Below are 24,755 nucleotides of genomic sequence, written 5' to 3' on the forward strand. Positions count from 1 at the left end.
TGGATATTTAATTTTGTTATCTGTAGTGGATTGGAAGGCAAAATTCTTCAAATTCACATAAAAGCTTCATTTTGCAGCCATTACTATATAAGAAAGAATTTCTTCCTCTTGCTCAATGGTGAAGATTTTTTGTGTAGCACTGATGGCTACATATTTGAAATGATTTTGCCGAAACAGTTTATATTCTTTAGATGTGCCTCACAGGGGTACTTTTCAACACTCCGTACACTTCAGCTGCAGATCATTTCCATATAATAACCTCATTGGCAGCTGCCTCCATACATTCTGCATCTGGTTTTCTGTTTTCTTTCCCACTTTACCTCTGTCCATCTGAAAGGAAAAAAAATGAACATAACTGAAACTGTAAAGAAAATATTTGGTTGTACCGTTGACATGTCCCAATGTGTAAACAGAATAATGTCCCAAGGTAAAACCAAGAACACAATAAAAGAAAACAGTATCCTAACCTATATACACACACTTAAGTCACATATGCCATCAATAGCTTACTTAAACAATGCCATACCACACTGTATTTAAGAAATTATCAATAATGATACTTATCTTCTATTTATATCTTCTTAGGATTATAGCTAAATTTCACTTTCAAATACAAAAATCTGTAAAATTACTCCTCAGGCCTCAAAAATTATCTAAATAAGACCTGCCAGCTTGATTTCGTAGATCTTAGAGGTGCTGCTACTTTTTGTAAAAGTTTCCAAAGGTAAAGACCTTCCAAGGTACAACCCTTCGAGTACATAGGCATTGAACAGGGGATTAGTGTGGCATTTATGTCCTTCCGATGTGTGTGCAATGTAGAAACATGAACTATGGCAACATTATTACCAAATGTGTCCAAAGTGGGCCAACATGCTGTTGTTCTTTTCATGACTGCCAAAGGACAAACACCGGTAGATATCCATCACAGAATGAAAAATGAGCATGGGGCAGCATGTCTGCTGAAAACCACCACAGCTGTAACAAATTATATTCCCTAATTTAAGTAGCGTGCAGAGAGATAACGTATATCATTGATCTACATGTGCTTGAGTCAATGTATTGATTTCATTATTCTTGTATAAGAAACGAAAGAAGTCCTTTAGAGTCCAACTTACTACACACTCTTTCTTCTGTCTATATTGATGCATGTAAGATCACCATGCTTGTAGCTTTAAGTTCTTTACGAATAATAATTGTGGTATTAAGTTAAAATGACTTATGTTTTATTGAATATGTACCTTAAATATTATCAGTCTGTAGTAGTTTATTACATGTTTCAATAGTTTTTCCGCTGGAAAGCAAAATTTGGTGATGTGATTATGGCGCGCCATTGAAGTGCCATCATACACATATCTGTATCCTTTCTCTTTGAATATGCAGTCTAAATTGTTTCTTACACCAAGTTGGATTACGCTTGCTTTGCACTATGACACACTTCATCACATTGTGCTGCATTTTAACACAATCATACCTCAACTTGTCTTTCTCCTACAGTGATCTCTGCATCTGATTTCATCATAACAGGAAAAATAATTGTAACAAGTAACAGAATCAGCCTCAGTGAGGAGTTTGTTCAAATTATATCTTAAATTCAAACTAAAACATGATGACTATTACTCCCTCTGTAGACTTTATGAATCATCCCACCTCATAACAATTAGTATTCTGATGCACAATGCAATCTAGCATTTCATCTTTATTTTGATGTCTACATGAGATAAAAAATTGCATTGTGGAATGCTGTTTCAAGATAATTCATGTCCCCATATCGAAACTGCTGTGACGCAGAACTTACACCAACTCAAGTAGGAGACACTTGAGTATACAGCCTACAGCCCTGATCTCTTCCCATGCAATTATCACACCTTAGGTCCCTTAAAAAAGGCCTCCAAGGATCGATGAGTTCTGTCAGACAAGGATATGCAGCAGGCAGTTACAGACAGCTTCAGGCAACAGCACATGATGTTTTATCAAAAAGGTATTTTCACCCTGGTGCATCAGTGGGATGATTGCCTCAATACTCAGGGTGATTTTGCCTGACTGGCAAACCGATTCTGGACTGTACTGCCTTGATGGAAAATTTTTGATTACCCCTTATATTTTGAATTTTACTGCTTCAAATTGCTTTAAATATTACTGAACACTGATATAGCAAAACATAAGCAAGGCAGACATGGTCACTCAGCAAAATGAATTAATACTGTTTAATAAATAAAGCATTAAACATTAACAGTATTTAAAGCAAGAATCATAAGTTACAGTATCAACAGTTAATGATAATATTGTAGTTTTTATGTGCGTTCACATTTGTGCTACTGAAAAGTAGTTTATTGTCAAACATTGTATGTGCCAGCATTCATTCAGCTATCAGACTTGGGTCAAATGACAATAAACTGTAGTTGTTACATTGTACTCTCTCTTCCTCTCCACACAGAATGCACTTACAATAACCTTTGTATGTGTTCTGTATTGTAGCATTGTACATGGTACAACTTTGGCACATATGCAAAGTTGGAGATAATATCTGTTACTTTGGGAACTGGGATAGTCTTGCCATCTGTCAAGAGACAGTCAAAATAACTCCGCCTAGAATGATGCAAAAAAACATGTTGCATGTGTTTTCTGCAAGTATGAATATTATACACTACACGGCAAAAAAGTGAAGCACCTGGAACACATGGTCAGATGTTAAAGTACATGTACACAACATTGGTGGGTTGAGTTACAATACTCTGCCACAGATAGAACATCTAAAACCAGAGCCCCTTAATGTTGTTCATATTTCTTGTTGTTACCAGATCTTATAGGGTATAAAGTGACATGAACAGTGTCAGATGTTGAAGGAGCACTGTGTAGGATATGGAGATACAGGGTATTTGTTTGAGACAGTGTTACCACCACCTCACAAGATTTGAAAGCAGTTGAATTGTGAATCTCCATTTGGCAAACTTGTCGAATCATACAATATCCAGAATTGTAAGGTGTTCAGCTGTGACAGTGGCACGTTGTTGGATTATATGGGAATGTGATGGGAAGCATACTCATTGTCAAGGTTCTGGCTGACCACACCTCACAATCACAAGGGAGGAGTATTGTGAATGAAGCACACAGTAGCCATCTGAAAATAAGTAATGGATTTGCTGACATTCTGTGTTATCCTGCACCATTGGTCAGAGACTGACAGCAGCTGCATTAAGGAAATTACCATTCCATGTGTAGGCTCCCATTAACACCACACCACAAACAACTGCATTTGGTGTTGTGCTATGACTAGAAAGCATGGACTGCTGATGAATAGAATTGCTTGTGTTCAACCATGAGCTGCAGTTCTACACTACCACAGATGACCATCATTGGAGAGTGTGGTAGCAGCCTGTGGAAAGATTCCATTTTTCCATGGTTTTGGAGAGGCACAGCAGTATTACCCCTGACATCGTGAGTGGGAAGCCATCGGGTACAAATTTAAGTCATGGCTAGTAGTGCTTGAGGGAATTCTGACAGCACAATGATACATTACGAACATCCTGCAACCTGCTGTGTTCTTCTCATGTGACAGTACCATGGTGCTGTTTATCAACAGGACAATATTTGTCCACAGATGGCATGTGTCTCTATGAACTGTCAGCATGATGTTGAGCTGCTCCTGTGGCCAGCAAGATTCCTGGATCTGTCCCAAATAGAATGTGTGGGACTACTTCATGCATCAATTCCATCCCAGTACTAGTACCCAGGCTGTCAAGCACCAGTTACAATAGTTGTGTGCCAGCTTTCCTCAGGAGAAGATAAAACAACTTTATAACACCCTTCCCAACCAATTCAGACCATGTATTCATAACAAAGGTAGTGCAACACCATACTGATATGAGGGTTCATACTGGCAAGTTCTTTAAGAATTTGACTCAACTTTGTAATCACTGAAATAACATCACATTCCCTCTCAACCTATGAAGATTCATTTCTTTTGCTCCTCTCTTTACAGGTGCTTCACTTTTTTTGTCAGGCAGTGTAGTTACCAAAGCCATTGCGGGAAAGTCTTAATCACATATTGATTAATGGACTGTCCTTTGGTTAATTCCAGTTAACACATAATACTGAAACTGTTAAAGAACAAAGTGAGCTAAAACATTAATTTCAATGGAATAGTTATGGTGTGCTGATATTTATACAGATGATCAGCATGCCCTGATTCACTTTAGATATCTTCTGTCACAAAATACTGGGGGGTTTGTTTCATGGTCATGGGGAAACAGATACTAGGACAATGGAGTTCTTGACATGGGCACTGCATGCTAAGAAGCTGATCGTCATTCCATTCAGACAACAGCCGCACAGCGGTAGAGGAAGCCATCTTGGTTGTGGCCGTTTTCTGTGCCCATCATTAAAGTATAAATTTACCTTCTTGTTACTGAAAAAAAAGTGTAAAATTAAGTCAGTCTCTGTTAGTATTTAGCAACGAAACTGCGTAAAAATTTAAACGTTTGATATAAGTAGTCCTAAATACTTACTTCGAAGACAGTATTAACCTAACCAACTGAAAAAAGAGGATTTAATCGGAAAGACTGATATTATGACTATAGGAATTTTCCATAATTGGAACAATTGGTACAAAGTGATTATGAGAGGTTACTTGAGCTCATTGAATACTAATATTGTTGAGTAATCTAATCAGCTTAACTGAATCCGGTCATTAATGAGTTGTAACTTGCACAATATCAATGTGACCAAACCTAGTGTGGTACGCCATATGACTGGGACATAATCTATGATACTGTTGCAATACCAGCCAAACCTATCTGAACACATATAAAAGTAGATTTCTATAAAATGCTTATTTTAATTCTGTGCTTGGACAATCACTTTTAATTGGCCATGTAGCTCAGATAAGGAATGCAATTCATTGTTTTTCTTGTTTTCTTCAAAACTGAACATTGAAATATTTAACAGTTGTTCATCATTTCACAAGCAGATGATTAAGCCATAAGCTCAGTATATTATCACTGTGATAACCTCACTGTTGATCCTGTTATAATAGATATTACATATCTTCAATGATCAGCCACAAATAATATTCAACACAGTAGACCCCATTGTAAATTCCATGGACTTATAATGATGTGCATCACTTGCATAGGGAGCAAATGATGATGTATTTTTTGGTGTACTGTTTTACAGGTATTAATTGTTGTTCCATTAATATTAACTGCATAGAATCTTCTCATTCATCAAAACAGCAGCACTGACCACCACAAGGTTGGGTGCCATCTGGTGAAGTTGTGAGCATGTGACACAGTGAGGAATGTATATAAGTGAAGCAGAGACAAATGGGGCATCATTCAAGTGATGATATATGCTGCAAATAAGGTAAACCACCAGCGATTTTGAAAAGGGGTAGAAGTTATTACCTGACACCTGGTGGTCAGTACCTCGGAAATAGTGACACTTGTCAGGTCTTGATATGCTAATGTCATGAACAAAGGGAGCAAGGTGTTGAATGTCCACACCTCATCACAGAAAGCGGAGGTCAGAGATTTGCCCATTCTATAAAGCTTGATAGACAGCAGTACATGGCAAACCTAATGACAGAAAATTATGGTTCAGGTACAAATGTTACAGAGTATAGCATTTAGCAGACAGTCCCCACATGTTTTCATGTTGAGCCAACAAAACTGTCATTTACATCAGATTGATGCTCATGTCCAAATGTGACTTCATCCACACAAACGATGCTTGGAACATACACTGCACCACAGATGCATGCTAAGGCGACATCCATCTGGGCTCTCATGGGATGCATATTAGTTACCAAATACATTATCTGTGTACTAAGTGAGTGTTATTGTAGATCACTTGCATTCTTTCTTCTCCACACAGAAAGCAATACAAGACCTCACAAATGATAATAAAAATAATCCTGTTATTACATTCTCTGATCTTGTCAAAGCCTTTTATTATATGAATCACAAAATTGTACTTATTGAACTAAAGTGTTATGGTGTTAATAACATCCCTCCATCACATAAAGCACAGGATTGTATTAACAGACTCTGTCTCAGCCAAAAAAATTAACTTCAGAATGGGGGAATGTAACATGTGGAGTGCCGCAGCAATCTCTACTAAGGCTACTCTTGTTTCTAATCTGCATAAGTGATCCTCCACTTTAAAGGGCAGTTCAAAAACTGATGTTTGCTGACAACACAGGTGTACTAAACAAGTGTCCGAACTCAACCATAGCAGACACAGCTCAGGTGGTAGCTGAACAGGCCTACAGATGGTTCACAGATAAAATTTCAAGGCTTAATGACATAAAGACTCATATTATGTCATTTCCAAAAACAATAATTACCTCTTAACACCCAAAGTAGGCAGTAACGTCCATACACAGAATGAAACATACTTCGTAAACTTCCTTAGCATTCAGCTTGATAACAACTTAAAATGAAATCAGCACGTGGATAAATTAAACAAAAAGTTCAGTGCAGCACGTTGTACGCTTATAAACATCTCAATTGTGGAATGAAATAATTTAGGATAATAGGCCATGTGATTGTAAAACACTAATGCAACTAAAGTAACACTGGCTGTGGAAGCCCATGAACTCATATCTCCCCCTCAGTTGACCTAAAGACAAGAGTGTTGGTTTCTTTTGCATATTATGGCCCCCCTGTTGTTATAGAATTATATTCTAGTTCAGCATGCTTAAAGAAAATAAAGTTTTTGTTCAGTAGAAGAAAGCAGTAAATGACCATACATCTTGCAGAAACCATTTTAATGATCTTGAAGTTCTTACTCTCATTTCCCAGTACATTTTATTGTTAATAAGGGCACAAAAATAATTTTCGTGTAGCCTTGTATCCCTTCAACGAAAGCAACAAGAGCAAGTTTTTTGGTATCACCAGTGTTTTGCCAAAAGAGCCATAAGATCTCCATCCCTGTGTACCTTTCCAAATGGAGCCAGCATCCAGCAGTAGCTGCTGTGGGTCAGAGGAGAAAAGGAAAGTGCCACAGCTAGAGAGCTGTGGACACTGTGGCCACGAAGGGAAGTAATCAATCCAACTTACTAACGTGGTCACATAGGTTCTATATGAGGCATCATAGGATGGGCCGTTTCACTCTGGTCGATTCTGGGTTGGACGTTAGCATATTGCAGATCCTTTAGGAGAAAAAGAGCAATGTCAACCAGTATTGCCAACCTCATGGTAGCCAACAATTTGTCCTTACTGACTTATGGAGAGAGTGATATAGAAGTGGATCTTGGGTTTAGTAAAAATTGCCAGTGGAAGTTTGTGCTAGCGGATGTAACAGAGTCCAAATTAGGTGCAGACTTCATCAGTCACCAGTGGTGTTTGGTAGAGCTCTGTGCGGGGCAAATTAAGCTTGACAGTGAGAGTGCAACAGATTCATTAGGGTGGGCAGTCTTGAGCACATAAGGCTCAAATTGAAATTTGGAGGTACAGGAAGAGGACCACAGTAGTGAGAGTCGAGTTAAGAGTGCGACACGTAACATGTTCCACCACATTAAAACTGTACCAGGCCAACCAATACTGCAGCGGCCGAGAAGATTAGTACCCATCCTTTATGCAGAGGCAAAGTTGGAATTCAAGATTATACTGTATGCAGGGCTTGTGTAAGGGTCAGACGGCTCGTGGGCATCACCATTGAATTTTGTCATGAAAGAGGATGGCATCTGGAGTCCCTGAGGAAATTACCAGCAACTGAATGCATGCATAATTTTAGATTGGTATCCAGTGCCGACTATTAGAGTTGGAAGGTAATCCTAGTGAGTACAGTTTAAATGATTGAGAATGTTGGCATAATTTTGGTATTCAAACAACATTTATTTTTTCTAAAAAAAATAGACATAAATTATGCTAAGCAAGTTATTGATTCAATACTGTAAAAAACTAAAAGGTGGTTTTAAGACTATACTGGACAAGGATCCTGGGTCGGCAAAGACAGTTTAACTCTGGCCCTAAAAATGTGGATAATGCAATCTGAACTGATCTGGCACTGATCAGACTTTGATCAATCAAACCTAGTGAAGTTTCTCTATATAGGTGCAGCTGAGAGCAAGTGGCGGTTGAGATCAATATGCCTTGACAATGCTGGAACGGCAGGACATTACCCTGTTTGCTTCGTGCGGTGATTTAAATTGCAGATGGCCAGATGTGTGCAGTGGAGGTGAGACGTGGAAGCAGCACATGTGAATTGATGCGGCCACAAAAGAAATTCAAAAATCTCACAGTCTAGTGATCAGGCAGTCTAGCAATCAGGTGGACTGAATGCAATTTACTCTCTACCAGAGCCCTGAAATCAAGGTAGATTACAGTGTGACACTCTTGTTTGCTGGTCATACCAAGCACCAATTTGGCTCACTTATATGGCAGAGTGCACAAGGATACCAAGCATCAAGACTGGTAAACCAAAAACAAGGTATGCCCTCAGCAAACGAGCAGTCCGTTTAAGTAGCACTTCTTGGGTCCAAAATGTGCGTAACTCAGGTGCTTGTGCCAGATGATCTTGTTCACCAGTTCATCTGGAATGCAGATGCGCCAGGGCGCTCCTCCTCCCTCGCGTCAAAAGAATAGAATGCCTTTTCGTACTAAGTAAAGCTGCCTCGCTCTTGATTCCGTCTTGTCTTTCGCCCTCTGTTTTAGAGCAAATAGACCTGGATCATTGTCCTGCTCCTTGATGATGTCCTCGAGGCTCGAGGTTACATAATTCTCAAATGCAACTTTCTTCATATAGAGCAATCTGAAGTATCTATCTTCCAGTTGGTTGTCCTCGCCTGTTTCTAGCCCCACAGGTGAAGGTGACAGCGCATCCTCAGTGGTGTTCTTCTTCCCTAGTATGTGTGTGATCGACAAGTCATATTCCTGGGGAAAGAGTACCCATCTCGTTAGACGTTTGTTTCGGAGTTTCGCTGTGGGTAGGAATTCCAAGGCTTTGTGGTCGGTGTATACTCTTGTTTTTCTCCTGTAGAAGAAACAACGAAATTTCTCGAAGTCGAAGACAACCGCCAAAGCTTCTAATTCAGTAATCGAATAATTTCTTTCACACTCGCTGAGAACTCGGCTTCCAAAAGCAGTGGTCTTGTACACCGTGTTTTCCCCTTGCTGACATCGTTGGAAAATCACTACAGCAATCCCGGAATAGAAGCTGTCTGACGCCATGCAAAAGTCCTCCTCCAGGTTGGAGTGCGAAAGAATTGGCGCGTTAATCAGCGCGGTTTTGAGACCTTGGAATTCATCTTCTGCCACGGCGTCTTTTTTCCTGTGAAGAATCGTTTGTAGAAATGTTCAAGGTCAAGGAAGCAACGTAGTTGTTTCCTGGTTGTTGGCGTGGCATATTTCGTAATTGCCTCTATTTTGTCCGGGCCTGGTGTGATTCCTTCTGCGGTAATGATATGTCCGAGGAAATTTACTTGCGAGGTTCCTATGCATGATTTCGTGATATTGGCGGTTACACTGCATTGTTTGAAGGTCTGTAGGACTTCTCTGAGGATCGCATTGTGCCCTCTCCACGTCGGTTCCGCTACCAAGAGGTCGTCCACGTAGTTGGTGATAATTTGCTTGATGGGAATCTTTAATATGCTATCGAGTCTTCTGATGAAGGCAGTTGAAGACACGTTTAGCCCGAATGGTAGACGTTTAAATCGATAGCATTTCCTGAATGAAAGGAACGCCGTGTATTACCTGCAGTGTGGGTGGAGCATAATTTGCCAGAAACTGGACCGCAAGTCGAGAGATGAAAAAACCCTAACACCATGGAAATTCTGCAGGAGTTCCTCTAGCTTTTCCAGACGATCTGTCTCTGGCTCAATGATTGTATTGATTTGGCGTGAATCTAGGACCAAACGGATCGAGCCGTCAGCCTTCTCTACCACTGTGAGTGGGTTGTTGTACGTGGAGCTTGCTGGTTCAATGATGTCTCTGTCAAGCATCCTCTTGATTTCGAGAGAAACCTTCTGTCCGCAGGCGTGTGGGATTTAGTAGGGAGGCACGAAGAATTTAGTGTGTACTCACATGCGAAATGCATACATGAAATTTCATATTGCTCCGGTTTTCGGTAGAAAGACATCCACATTTTCCTTTAATATTCCCTCTAGCTCTTCTTTTTCCTGTGTCGCGATGTTTACTAAATTCCCTAGCCTGTGATCAATAGCATTGCTCACCTCTCGTCCAATTTGCTCAACATCTTGAGTGTTGCAGCTACATTCATGGTGCCACGATTGATTTTTTTCTTGCCCTCTTTTTTCTGCGTAGTTTAGACTGAGGCATTCGGCAGGGATTTGCGCAAGTATTGCGTGGTCTGCAAAGGAAATCTTCATGGCACCGTGTTTATGTAAAGTCAGTTCTCCTTACAGTACCTCCAATAAGGCCTGATGTTGATTTAGAAAATTCATGCCAAATATTATCTCAGTTGCCAAAGAAGGGACGACCAGAAAGTTCGCTTCTAAGGTGTGCCCTTGGCAGCTGAACGTCAACCTGGTTTGTAACTGCACTTCTCTGTGCTTACCTCTCAGAGTGCCGGTGATTCTGGTTTTCTTCAGCGTGAGTGCCGCCCAAGAATGATTCGCAGTGCATTTCTTGTATGCCGAATCCAATATGGCTGTCACTTGGCTTCCACTGTCCACAATCCCGGTTAGATTGACTTTACCGACTGTGATGTGAATGATGGAGTGTAAATCGGGTTGTGTCATGATCTCCTTCTCTTCCTGTAGCAGTTCTCTTGTATCTTCGTACTCTAACTGGTTGATATCGCTCGTTCCGATAGTTTCTGCGACATTGTTTTGAGCTGAGTCCGCTTCGGCTGTGCTAATTCCTGTTTGAATTTTCTTTGCGTGACTCCTGCGATGGGTTAGGTGGCCGCAATTCCACACAGTCACTTTTGGTCATTCCATTAGTGGCCTTTAGACGGACAGTTCTACCGGCGCGATTTGTGACACGTCATGCAGGTATGGACTCAGGTAGCCCCATCTAAGGGCTAAGCCGGTAGAGGGGGATTTGCCCACTCTGTTATTCACTCAGAACTGCCGCAGCAAACGTCCACACATTTACACGGGCGCACTTGCAGTTCAAAGCCATGGCAGATTCATGCTGTGGGCGAAGGAATTCTTCACTGAATTTATTAACGTATACTGACAACATTCTTGTTTGTGGCGCTTCCAGAGTAGGGAGTATACGAACAAAAATCTAAAAAACGAAGCGTACGATAAAATAGTCCCTTTATGCAAACCAATTTTTAATAGTGCTGATAGAGACTTCGTAACCAGAAAAATTCAAGAGTTTGCGTGGTTCCTTCAGAAAGGAAATGAAAAAGGTTTTGGACAGCAATCGATCTGGTAGGTCGAGTGATGAAATTTATGTGCCGAACTTGTGGTATTATGATCTTCTCGAATCTATTATAGACCAGGATCTTCCGTCGTCAAGTATCTCAAATATAGATGCAGGAGACTGTGAAAAACACGCAGGTGACATTGATGAGCGTGCTGTAAATCCAGAGCATCACGATAACGATAGTATTTGTGAAGAGGAGCTTCTTGCAATGAACAAGCAGGTAATTAAAAACAGTTGATATTAAATTAACAAAGGAAAGCAATAAATTACATCTGAGATTATAGACTTTAATTATCTAAATTAAAAATTTTAGGCTCTTCCTAATCTCAATATTTCCTCCTGTCGAGGCACATTCCCTTCTGAAATAAAATATTTCGTGTGTGACTCTCTATTCTCTTTGAAAATTTGTTTAAATTTCTAGATAACATCTTTTGCAAACTGTATAATTCTGTTTTTTGTCGTCAGTCTGCTTTGCGCACTGACAAGGTTTCGGTGTCCTCTGGATCCACAACTGATGGTGATAGATAGCCACATTTATTTTTCCTAAGTAAATTGCTGGTGTTAAATACGGCCATTAATGTGAAACCACAAAAATATGTTATGTTGTTTAGGCCATCTGTGTTTTGCACAATTTTCGCAATTTCAACTACATTCCGAGCACGAGACAACCTATAATTAAACATTCTTTTGTCATGGTAGAGTTCTCGTTGCGAGTATGATTTCAAAAAATGTTCAGTCAACGGAAATGTTTCATCCCCAATGAAAACAAAATTCAAATTTTTTACTGTCTGGTGATTTTCAGGCAAATGCAGCTGTCTTTGCCTTAATTTACTGAAAAATTCTGTGTGCTCAATTACTCCACCATCAGAAATTCGTCCATTTTTTCCTACATCGACCAATAAAAACTACACTCATGCTCGGAACTTAAGAATAATGCTGATACATAGTGAAACAACGTTCTGGTGGGCGGTTTGCGGGTTTAAATCACCTCGGGATATGACCATGCGGTGCATTTGACCTGCAGTCGTCGCACGGTGGCGCTGGCAGCAGTTCACATACTCAGAGGTGTGTTGGTGCATATCAGAGTATGGTGCAGCGAGTAAGTGTACAGACGACTGAAAAGACACGGTTTATTCGCACTGTGAATTTCAAGCTGTATTGTTCCTTCTGGCGATTTCTAATTTAGCAAATTACGTTATGTTACACTCTCCAGAGTTCAATGTTCGTTATTGTTGTTTTACGAACAGATTCTAGAAACAATGGCGAAAATGGGCCCTGTGTATCGAACTGTTATCCTTCACTGATGATCAGTTACACTTTCACATGAGCCAATATGAAATACACTAGACCCTCACTAATCTGGCCATTCCTGGCACATATAAGTGTTGGATTATTGAGCGTCTGAAATTTGTCTTATTCATTTATTTTGTTTCTTATTTACTTTGAAAACACAGAGGATATAGAGTACTGCACTTTATTAAACTGAAGGATGCAATTTTAAAGCATAGAGGATATGCATTATTAAATCCAAAAATACATTCATTTTCAAAGAAAAGTTAGTCCTTGAGTGTATACTGTACATAATTATACAGTGGTATCACTCACTATGAAACATGTCCCTAATTTCTAACTGTCGCAATGATTTTACGTGACGGTAGCATGTTTTATCATTCAACTGCTTTACAAGTATTACATCAGTACCGGATGTATCTGGTTGTTGCATATTGTACTCCAGCAAGATGTTGACAGCTTCAGCACCAGCAGTGTGAGGAACATTTATGCTGTCTCCTCCTGTGTCTTCTTCATCACTTTCATCGTTACTTTCTTGCACGGTTTTGATTATGCTTTCATCTGTTAAAGTTTGCCTCATTCAGCCACTTAGTAACATCTTCATCATCAATTTCTTCTCCTTCTGGAAGGTTCTGGAACATGTCAGTGTACAAAAAAAAGTACTCCGTCTTCAGGCCATGAGTTGCCTACCGGGACCATCTGACTTCCGTGTCATACTCAGTGGAGGATGCGGATAGGACGGACGTGGGGTCAGCACACCGCTCCCCCAGTCGTTATGATGGCATTCTTGACAGAAGCCGCTACTATTCAGTCGAGTAGCTCCTCAATTGGCATCATGAGGCTGAGTGAACCCTGTAAAATGGCAAGTAAAATGGCAACAGTGCTTGGCGGCCTGGATGGTCACCCATCCAAGTACCGACCACACCTGACAGCACTTAACTTCGGTGATCTCCCGGGAACCAGTGTATCCACTGCGGCAAGACTGTTGCCTTCAGAGTATAAAGTAATTGATAATTCCGAATTGACTGGCTAATCGCTGGCACTCACAACTGGATCCATGGATCCAACTTGCCGTCAATGGGTGGCTACAATTTTCTCTTCATTATGGTAGCGCTCTCCACTTTATCCCATGCTTTTGGCTGCTTGGAAAACATCATCATGTATGGTCATTGCTTTCCACGCATTCAGCATAGTCTCGAGAGAGTCTTTTTCACCTTTGTAAAGCAAGGAGACGAGAAGTAAATATCGATAATGACGTGTAATTGATTCCAAAACTGCCTGATCCATACGCTGAGTTAGGGCTGTCACATTGGGTAGGAGAAAGAGTGCTTGTATACCATCAGACTTAAGAGAAACATCTGAAGGAAGACCAGGAACATTGCCAGTTATAAGTATAGCTTTCAGTGGAAGCTTTTTCTTCTTTAGCTCTTTTCTCACTGTTGGTACAAAAGTTTCATTGAACAACCGAGAGAATATTTATCTGCCCATCCACGCTTTCTCATGAGCGCAATACTGCACTAGTAGAGTATTTATGTCAAAGCGTTGAAAACAATGTGGATGTTGTGATTTTACAATCAGCATAAGCGGTAGATTGTGACTCCTATTTGCATTAGAATACACCATTAATGTTACAAACTGTTTCTGTTGCTTGTAACGACGAGCTTCTTTCTCGTTCTTGGCAGCTAATGTTTTTGAAGGAAGCATCTTGTGAAAGAGTCCTGTTTCATCAGCATTATACAAGGCATCAGCAGTTAAATCTTCTTCCTCTATTATTTTCCATTTCTTGCTTACTAAATCACCAACATCCTTATCGTTAGCTGAGCGACTTTCCCTGCTGACTGTCAGCTACCGAATGCTATGTCATTTTTTCCAGTTTGATAGCCAACCTTTGCTCGTTGCAAACAAGTTACCGTCGCCAAGATGTTTGTTAAATGCAGCTGCGTTTTCCTTTATAATCGGGCCACTGACTGGAATTCCTTTACTGCATTGTTGTATGAACCATCTATAAACAGCTACGTCCAGGTCTTTATTCTCACTCTTTTGCATAACCTTCCGTTTTTCCAACTTACTCTCCATTTGTGGTGACTACTGTCGAATAACATCTTCTTTCTTTTCGATGTCACAAATAGTTGCTCGTCCAACACTGAATTCAGCAGCAATGGCTTTCAGCGAAGAACCTCGATTTAACTTATCTAAAATGTCGAGTTTATGCTTGACGTCTAGCGTAATGAGTTTCCTTTTAGAAGACATGATTCCGAACTGTAAAGAAAGCTACAATTTCAGATACAGTATATAAAGCATTGTTCAACTAAGCATTGTTACGTACGATATTTCATTTTGCACTTATTTTTGGATGTGCGCTGGATTACAGAGAGGCCGGACTACTGAGGGCCGGATTAGCGAGAGTCTGGTGTACATTGACTAAATGAAATGTTGCATTGTGTAGTGTATTCTTTGTCGAAAATTACAATTGTCCTGTCATGGTCGTCAAGATGAGACACTCCCAGTCAAATTTCGGTGATTGTTAATAAGCAAATAGCAGCCTGAGTTCTAATTTTTATGTAACTTAATAGATAATGCTGATCGGTTTTAGCTGTTTTGGGTGTCGTTTCTAATAAGAATGCTCTTTCTCAACAGTCTTAAACACAGTCATGAGGGATTTCTGCAGTGATCAATCTAAAGGTATTTTACACTATTTGAGCGATATATTCTGGTTAGGCACTAGGTGTTGCAAACACTAGTTTCGTCTTAGGCTTGTAATAACGGCTCATCTCATTTTTATATTGCCACATGCTGTAACAATAGTTAGCACACCCAATCCTCACTGGAGTTCAATATGTGACTGGCATGGTTGACGCAAACGCGTATTTTCCACACTCCACAAACTTTTTGAACACTTGTCAGTAATATCATTAGCCACAATTCGGTATAATGTTTCACTCAGGGTCAACCTGTGGTGTTTGGAGCACTCTCAGCTGATACAACGTTATGGGATACTTTCTCCTACCCCCACCCCCCTCCATTCAAACCACGATATGCCCTCTGACTGATAGCTACACTCAGACTGCTATCGTATTTACCCATTTTGCCCACTTTCTGCTCGCTGCACTTGAGTGTATGTATCTCTGGGCAAGGAATTGTGAAACCCTTACAAACTCACATTAGATGTAAATAGACAGTATATGCAGCATATGAACAATTGATCACGCCAATCTGTAACTCCTTAGTATATATAGGAATATAGTTGTAGTAGGTAGATCACATGAGATGTGTGGGGAAATTCGAGAGAAATATGCCTGTGGAGCCAGCTATTAAATGTAGCCCTACCAATAGATTAAAAATAATAGATTATGGCATAATTCGCCATTACCTTTAATACAGAACAGATTTTGTAGCTGTGCTACTGATATACATTTCAGTGTAAAAATGCAACTAGACTTTCGCTTGATGTAGGATAGAGAGAATCCAGCCATACTAATTTTTAGAATATAAATGTCTAATGATACATTCTTAGTATTTATATAAAGGAACAAGAAAGTCCAGGTATGTTCATGGCTGAAAAACTAGAAATGAGTTAATATATTTGGTCATATATGTTTTAACATGCCTCCATTCATAGTAAGAACATATGAATCCAAATTATTCAGAATAAAAGTAAAATATTTTCTTGTAAAAAATATATGTATTCATTGAAGTGCACAGTGAGCTCCTTAAGTTGTATGATGTCACTTAGTGTGTTTATAACTGCTTCATAACGTTACTATTTTAATTATTAGTACTACAATTAGCAATTTATGTTCTATAAACTTCTGCCAACTTTTATTAAATGCGTATAAGCTATTTTTATTATCATTATTGTGCTCCAATTTAGTACTGTAATATCATTCTACATCTAAGAATGATTTTTTTTTCAAAGGTTTAATTGGGAAAAAATGGAAATAATTTACTAGCTAGGTGACACTGCACTACTAAAAAATTTTGCAAGACGTAACTTTGTATTGAGTAGTTTATACAAACTTTTATATAAAGGAAATAAATAAAGTTTTTCAAATGTTTGTTGACATCATTGCAAATTTATTCAACTTTCTGAATGTTTTCACGTGATGTTTATCCTCTGATGAAGTGAAAATTTGTAAATAAAACGAGCCAAATATGTACTTGCAAACGAGAAAAGCCAAAAAATGATAAAGAACAATGGAAAAGGAGATGGCATGAATCACTAGTTTGCTACAAACCATAGCTCCAGATAAAATGTTTCAGTAATAACATGGTAATGCTTATTAATATTTTTTATAGTAATGAAACTATAAACACATCTGAAATAGCATCAAAAGGAGTGGTTAATTTGGTAAATGGGCAAAGTGAGTGTGTCCATGGTCTGTATAGGTCCAGGAGAGAAGGCAGAGGGCAGACAGTAAAATTGCAGAGGGGGTCCAAGGCTTGAATACTATAAGCAGGTTCAAATGCATGTCAGCTGCAGTGGCTCTGCAGAGATCGAATGGCTAGACTAGTTTGTAGAGCTGCATCAAAACTGACATTGGACTGATGACCACGACAACAAGCAGTGAGCATTACAGCAATAGACAGCATCAAACTCACAGGGCACTAGTTAATTAATACACACAGAATTATAGTGGGCTACCTTTTGAAATTACCTCAGTACGCTATCAATAATGAATTCCTCTACGTCACAGGATGGGTGGGCAACTGAGCAATCCATTTGATATTTTTTAAATGGATTTTACGAAGATCTTGTACATACAGGGTGTTACAAAAAGGTACAGCCAAACTTTCAGGAAACATTCCTCACACACAAATAAAGAAAAGATTTTATGTGGACATATGTCCGGAAACGCTTAATTTCCATGTTAGAGCTCATTTTAGTTTCGTCAGTATGTACTGTACTTCCTCGATTCACCACCGGTTGGCCCAATTGAAGGAAGGTAATGTTGACTTCCGTGCTTGTGTTGACATGCGACTCATTGCTCTACAGTACTAGCATCAAGCACATCAGTACGTAGCATCAACAGGTTAGTGTTCATCACGAACGTGGTTTTGCAGTCAGTGCAATGTTTACAAATGCGGAGTTGGCAGATGGCCATTTGATGTATGGATTAGCACGGGGCAATAGCCGTGGCGCGGTACGTTTGTATCGAGACAGATTTCCAGAACAAAGGTGTCCCGACAGGAAGACGTTCGAAGCAATTAATCGACGTCTTAGGGAGCACGGAACATTCCAGCCTATGACTGGCGACTGGGGAAGACCTAGAAGGACGACACCTGCAATGGACGAGGAAATTCTTCGTGCAGTTCACGATAACCCTAATGCCAGCGTCAGAGAAGTTGCTGCTGTACAAGGTAACGTTGACCACGTCACTGTATGGAGAGTGCTACGGGAGAACCAGTTGTTTCCGTACCATGTACAGCGTGTGCAGGCACCATCAGCAGCTGATTGGCCTCCATGGGCACACTTCTGCGAATGGTTCATCCAACAATGTGTCAATCCTCATTTCAGTGCAAATGTTCTCTTCACAGATGAGGCTTCATTCCAACGTGATCAAATTGTAAATTTTCACACTCAACATGTGTAGGCTGATGAGAATCCGCACGCAATTGTGCAATCACGTTATCAACACAGATTTTCTGTGAACGTTTGGTCAGGCACTGTTGGTGATGTCTTGATTGGACCCCATGGAGCTCCTGCACATTTCAGTCGAAGTGTTCGTACACTTCTCAGCAACAGATTCGGTGACTGATGAATTGGTAGAGGCAGACCAATTCCATGGCCTCCACGCTCTCCTGACCTCAACCCTCTTGACTTTCAATTATGGGGGCATTTGAAAGCTCTTGTCTACGCAACCCCGGTACCAAATGTAGAGACTCTTCGTGCTCGTATTGTGGACGGCTGTGATACAATACGCCATTCTCCAGGGCTGCATGAGCGCATCAGGGATTCCATAATGTGTTTGAAGTAACGCTGGTACGTTCTGTTGCTGTGTGTTTCCATTCCATGATTAATGTGAGAAGTAATAAAATGACATCTAAGATGGAAAGTAAGTGTTTCCAGACACATGTCCACATAACATATTTTCTTTCTTTGTGTGTGAGGGATGCTTCCTGAAAGTTTGGCCATACCTTTTCGTAACACCCTGTACATTCGAAGCTTATTATGGCATTACTGTTTTATGAAACTTTTTCGTGATGCCAACACAGCACAGTGTATTAGAAGAGAGACTCAGCAGCATGATCAAGTGTAGGTTTTTTTTGTCTTTTTTTTGTCATGTTACTGGTTTGATAAGAGACACCACGAATTCCTCTATAGTGCTAATCTCCTCAACTCAGAGTAGCGCTTGCTACACATCATCAATTATTTGGTTGATGTATTCCAGTCTTTTACAGTAGTAACAGGCAACTTAAAACGTTGAGGTGGCTCTCTCTTCTTCTCTCACAACAAAAATTAGTTATTTCTCAGCTGCCGTATCTGTTGCAAACAAGTGAAACTTCCTAGCATTTGGTTCTTCCAAACTTTTAGCAAAGTTTATTCAGTATATAATATGCAAATTATTGAGGTGCCTATGCTGTTAATACACAGAATCCACAGTATGTATTATATGTATTAATGGGCTTACCATATATATGGGATTATTTTGAAAACTTTTTGTTTATTTATAGATGCAACCACATTCTTATGACACACACAGTCATAACCGGTGTCGGCCATTCAATTACCATCTTCATAATCTGTAACAATACAAAATAAAATTTATATTAAAACCTAAAAATAAGTGCAATATTTAACCAGACTTATTAGTAATCTACTGAATTTATGCGAAATAGATGTAGTTCATACCTAAAGGTGGGGTACACTGAACTCAGGTTCATGTGTTGTTAAACTAGCTATAAAATGTAAAACCCCGTCCTTATATTGATATAAAAATTTGTTATGGGATTAGCCTGGACAGTCCTGCTTCTTGAGTGCTGTCTATAGTAATGTTTGTTGTTTGAGAATTTTACGACTGCGAGGATTTTTAAAAAAATTAGCCCTATACATTTGATATCATGCTTTTAACCATCCTTCTACAGCTGCACTTCTCTCAGCTGAGTTTGGAACATCAATGGCAAGGCACGACTACCAGTCCATCCACAACTTTTCACTTAGTCATATGGCAACACTGCAGGGGCAATGCGTTTAAATTGCTTTCGTGTGTGAAGTAATACGTCTGCACGTTTTTGGATCATTTTATTTCTATTCATTTTTTGTCTCACCGTTTCGCAATAGGAAAAAGGAAGCATCTTTTGAATGTTAGGCTATAACAGGAATACAAATTTATGAAATGTTAAGATGAATTCAGAATCTATCTTGTTGTGAATATTATGATGTAATAAGCACAAAAAATTCTTAAAAAGCCATGTCTAGTGAAAAATATAACTCAATAAATATCTACATCTACATCTATACTCTGTAAACGACTGTGATGTACACAGTGGAGGTACGTTCCTTTGCCCAGTTATTGGGATTTCTTCCCGTTCCATTCAGATATGGACCGCGGGAAGGATGATTGTTTGAATCTTCAGTGTGTGCTGTAAATATTCTAATCTTTTCCTCGTGATCCTTACGTGAGCGATACGTAGAGGTTGTAGCATATTCCTAGAGCTATCATTTAAAACTGGTTCTCAAAGATTTGTTAGTAAACATTCTCGGGTTAATTTGGGTCTGTCTTCAAGAGTCTGCCAGTTCAGTTCCTTCAAAACCCCCGTGACCTCCCCACGGGTCAAAAAAGCTTCTGCCCATTCGTTGTGCCCTTCTCTATATACGTTTAATACCCCCCCCCCCCCCCTCTTAGTCCAATTTAGTATGGGCTGTACACACTCGAGCAATACATCAGAAACAGTCTCACGAGTGTTTTCTATGAAGTCTCCTTTGTAGACCAGTTGCATTTCCCCAGTATTCTATCAATAAACTAAAGTGTACCACCTGATTTACTCACGACTGAGTCTATGTTATCATTCCATTTCACGTCCCTACAAAGTGTTAAAGTTCAGTTGAGACTGTTAAGTAATTTCAAAAATATGTCTTGGGTTGGATCCAAATAATATAAACATTTGTCCTAGGCTGGAGACAGAAAAATTTGGTAAGCCTACCTGTGAAGGGACTCTGCAGTCACAATGTAATGAAATTAAAATTTTTGAAGAGCTCTGTATGGTCAAACATAGAGTAACCAGGTTCGAAATGCATGTTGCGAAGGAAGATTCTTTCCTGCACGTCCATATGTCCGTTAAAGAGACGTTTCTACTTTACTGTTTACAACAAACCTAGTTAGTTACGAGATTCACAAATTAGATGTGAACATGCACGCATTTAGTATAGCTCATTATGAATTGTTTTGGTTTAGTGGTCGTTTGTAATTGGTCTGACATAGTTATTGCTGCGACGTATCCATGGTTCCTATCTTTTAACTTCAATTTAAGGAATTAAATGAAGCAGACACTTTCGATTTTTAAGGGGAAGTCGTCGGCTTCCATTTATCACTATCGATTCAAATATATCGAAAGCATCGATGTAAACAAAAGAAGGTTTCTGGATATTTCAGTTCGGCGTGAGTGTTGTAGGCGTTTTGATTGTGGTTAGTTTCTGAAATGGCTGCTATAAGTTTATTAAACCCAAAAGCTGAATTTGCCAGGGCAGCCCAAGCGTTGGCTGTAAATATTTCCGCAGCAAAGGGGATTCAGGATGTCATGAAAACTAATTTAGGGCCGAAAGGCACCATGAAAATGTAAGTGAAGTTTCGTTGATGGCCATGTGCCTTAGTTAAGCCATTGAAAAATGTAATGGCATTCAGGTAACGTTGTGTTTGTAATTAATTTGGGTAGCAAATATGTAAAAGTTATAGTCGTCGAAATTTAACTTTACATTTACAGAATTATTTTCCGAAAGCATTGGTTGTATCGAAATATTAACTTAACTATGTTCTAAACCACTCAAAAAAACATTTGGTTTTGCAATGCGAACATGTAATGCCCCAAAAGAAGACAAAGAGGAGCTGCAGTTAAAATTCGCCGTTATTCAGCTAGTAATTAAATCTTTAAAAACGTTCTGCAGTCGTAAAGTACTCTGGAGAAGGCGATACCCAAAAACCCTGCTGACTAGGAAACGAGATAGTCACAATAACCCAAAAACAGTTTTAAAAAATGGTGTCTTTCCTCAAGACTTATTGTGACAGATATCAGCCTCTTTTTCTGTCGTGGTAACTACCGGTCAGACTGTTTATAAACTTCAAAATTTAACAGAGTTACCAAAGAACAGAACGTTATGGGAGTAATATTTTTGCATAATAGCTGCAATACTATTATATGTACTGCCTTAAAGTTTTCACGATTGTCACATCGTGTCAGTTTTGGGGAAGTTGTTAGCATTCAGCCTAGACTTTTTTTTGTTTATATGTTTTTTTTAAAAAAAGGGTTTAGCATCATAGAGAATTTTGTGTATACATTTTTAGTGTACAATGCTGTTCACATACTAGTTTAATTCCAACTTGAAATACACAATATTTTGTGTTTGCTTAGTTTATGAAGAGTTTTGTTAATGTACTGTAGGCCATGCCCAATAGTTATGTGGCACCAGCCACTGGTGGGTTTCTTTATCACAGTTTTTCAAGCCTGTTAAGGGTTTCTTTACAAAGGATCCCAAGCATGATGATACATTTAACTGTCAGAGGACAAAGCTAGAGGAAATCTCTCTTAGGAGCCTAAGCTTTCTTCCAGATGCTTTATTATATATATACGGTTTTCATGAATTTTCTGTAGAATGTCATGAGGAAAACTACACTGATGGCTAGACAGTGTCACTGAGGGTGCTGGAATAACTGCAGTAATGTGCTGTTCTGGAACCCACAAGCCAGTCCTTGATGCCCGATGCTATGAAACCTCTGGGCATTGTGAATTCATAAAGCTTCCTAAAACATTGTTCTTCTCAGTGGAAGTCCCAGATATTTCCAGTCAACCACTCTTTTGACAAATGCATGCATTGGATTATCGTGCCTGGAGCTCCGAACTTTCTCTTCTGCACTGAGGGTGTTAGTGGGATTAAATTTTGTTTCATCACCAAAGCAGAAATTGAATGAAATAGTGTTACAGAAAGGGCTATTTTTTAATGTTTACATACTTTAATAGGAAGTACAGAAAACAGTGATGTTTTACAAGTTTCTGAAACAATGTCCATGTCAGTGGGTTTCCAAATGATGTCATATTTACTGGCCAAAATTAGTCACAGTAGAGACCTCTGCTGAGCAGGATGCTTTAATAAGCTTAATGCACCCACATGGCCCAGCAAATTCATTTTCTTGACCAGCAAGGGTGACAAGCTCTCTGTTCTGGAACAGCACATTATGGCAGTTATTCCAGCACCCCGAGTGACAGTCTGGCCAGCAATATATTTTTTTGGCATAACGTTCTATAGAAAATTAATGAAACTTGTACAAAAATTTGAAGTAGCTTGAGGGAAACATAAGCTTAGGGCCTTAAGAGACCAGCTCTAGCTTTCGTCTTCGGACACTTAAAGAAATATATCATGATGCTTGGGATAGAGGCCCTCATGAGAATTGGCAACATGTGGTAAAGAAACCCACCAGTGGGTGCTGTTACACATCAATTGGGTGTGGCCACTATGTTGTTTTTTTTGGGGGGGGGCAGAGGGGGGAGGTGTTGGCTGTTTCACTTTAAAATAAACCAACAGTATTTTTGCCACGGGATCATAGCAACACTTTTCAAGCACAACCTTCATTATTTACCTTCAATTAACCAACTCTTTGAATCATCCAACCCTGTGTCCAACCATCCATATGCGTTCCAAGCTGAATGGCATACCATTGTTACCAAGTGATTTTATTCATGTCACAGCACGTGTCCATTTGAGTCATGTTGCTCATGCATGACAGACTAATGTACTGCCGGACTGTTCACTGTTCTGTATCATTTAATCTGCTGCTTTATTTGTGTACTTTATAAATTTGTTACTGTATTCCTTTTAATTTCCAAGTTGTGATTAACAAGTTCAGGGATTCTGAAAGATTAAAAAGTCTACAAATCAGAAAAGGTAAAGTGAAGTTCAAAATAGCCTCTGAAATGGGTGTCTGAGTGACAACCATTAAAGACAGTAAAATACTTTCAAAGCTAGAAAAAACATTGAAAAATCAATACGTGGGTTCTTGGATGATACTCTGTGGGTTTGGTTTTGTCAGGAAAGAAGTAAGAAGAGCCCATATTTCAGGCACTATCACGAAAGAAAAAAGTTATTCAGTTGCACAAAACCTGGGGGTGTGTGAAGAACATGGATTCCAAGCAAGCGGTGGTTTGCACTTCATTGGTTGGAAAAGCATTATGGTGCTATAGTTTCAGGTGAAAAACTTTCTCAAATGATGATGCAGTTAAGGAGTTTGTTTAAAAATCTGAAAAAGTATACTCAGAAAATTAACTGGCAGCTCATTGATTATACAACAATGACAAGACTGGGCTAAATTATAAATTGGTCCCTCAAAACCCCTACCCAAAGAATGAAGCAGTCAATTGCACAAAACTAGCAAAGGAAAAGCTGACAATTGCAAGATGCAACAATGCAAGTGGGGACAATAAGTTACCGTAGTCTGTAATCTACAAATCTAAGAAACCAAGAGCCTTGAAAAACACACGTCAGCACTTTCTGTTTATTCCAAAGCTCAAAGTTTTTGAAGTGAATGGTAATTTGTTTAAAGTGCGGTTTTTTGATGCATTTATTGCAGCAGTTAAATACTTGAAACCAAAAAAAACCTACCACCCTGTGCAATTTTGTTGCTAGACAATACCTTCTGATTCAGAAATTCAACATAGTGACATAAAATCTGAATTTCTGCCCAAAGTGACTGTAATCCAGCTAATGGACCAAGGTGTTACCAAGTTGTTAAAATGGTTACAGGGGGAAATAGATCAGTGCTTTGTCAGAGAAAACAGTAGAGTTGTGTTTTTGAAGCAATGAAGAACCTTCACATAAAAATGTAATTTACACAGTAGCTTGAGAACTTAAACAAAACCACTCTATAAAGATCATGAAAGTTTTTCCTAGCCTAATCTAAGAGCAACAACATCCAGACTCGAAAG

The 24,755-nt window shown here is 39.3% G+C and overlaps 1 protein-coding gene across 1 annotated transcript in view; it reads left to right on the top strand.

The window, feature by feature from the left end:
* Positions 1 to 21,154: 21,154 nt before the first annotated feature.
* Positions 21,155 to 24,755, top strand: part of LOC126283985 (T-complex protein 1 subunit zeta) — a 57,783-nt gene continuing 54,182 nt past the window's right edge. Inside the window, exon 1 of the mRNA XM_049982478.1 lies at positions 21,155 to 21,400. Coding sequence (XP_049838435.1) covers positions 21,264 to 21,400 — 137 coding nt within the window. The 5' untranslated portion in view covers positions 21,155 to 21,263. The remainder of the gene's footprint in view (positions 21,401 to 24,755) is intronic.

Source organism: Schistocerca gregaria, chromosome 8 (genome assembly GCF_023897955.1).
Source record: "Schistocerca gregaria isolate iqSchGreg1 chromosome 8, iqSchGreg1.2, whole genome shotgun sequence".
Classification (NCBI taxonomy): Eukaryota; Metazoa; Arthropoda; class Insecta; order Orthoptera; family Acrididae; genus Schistocerca; species Schistocerca gregaria.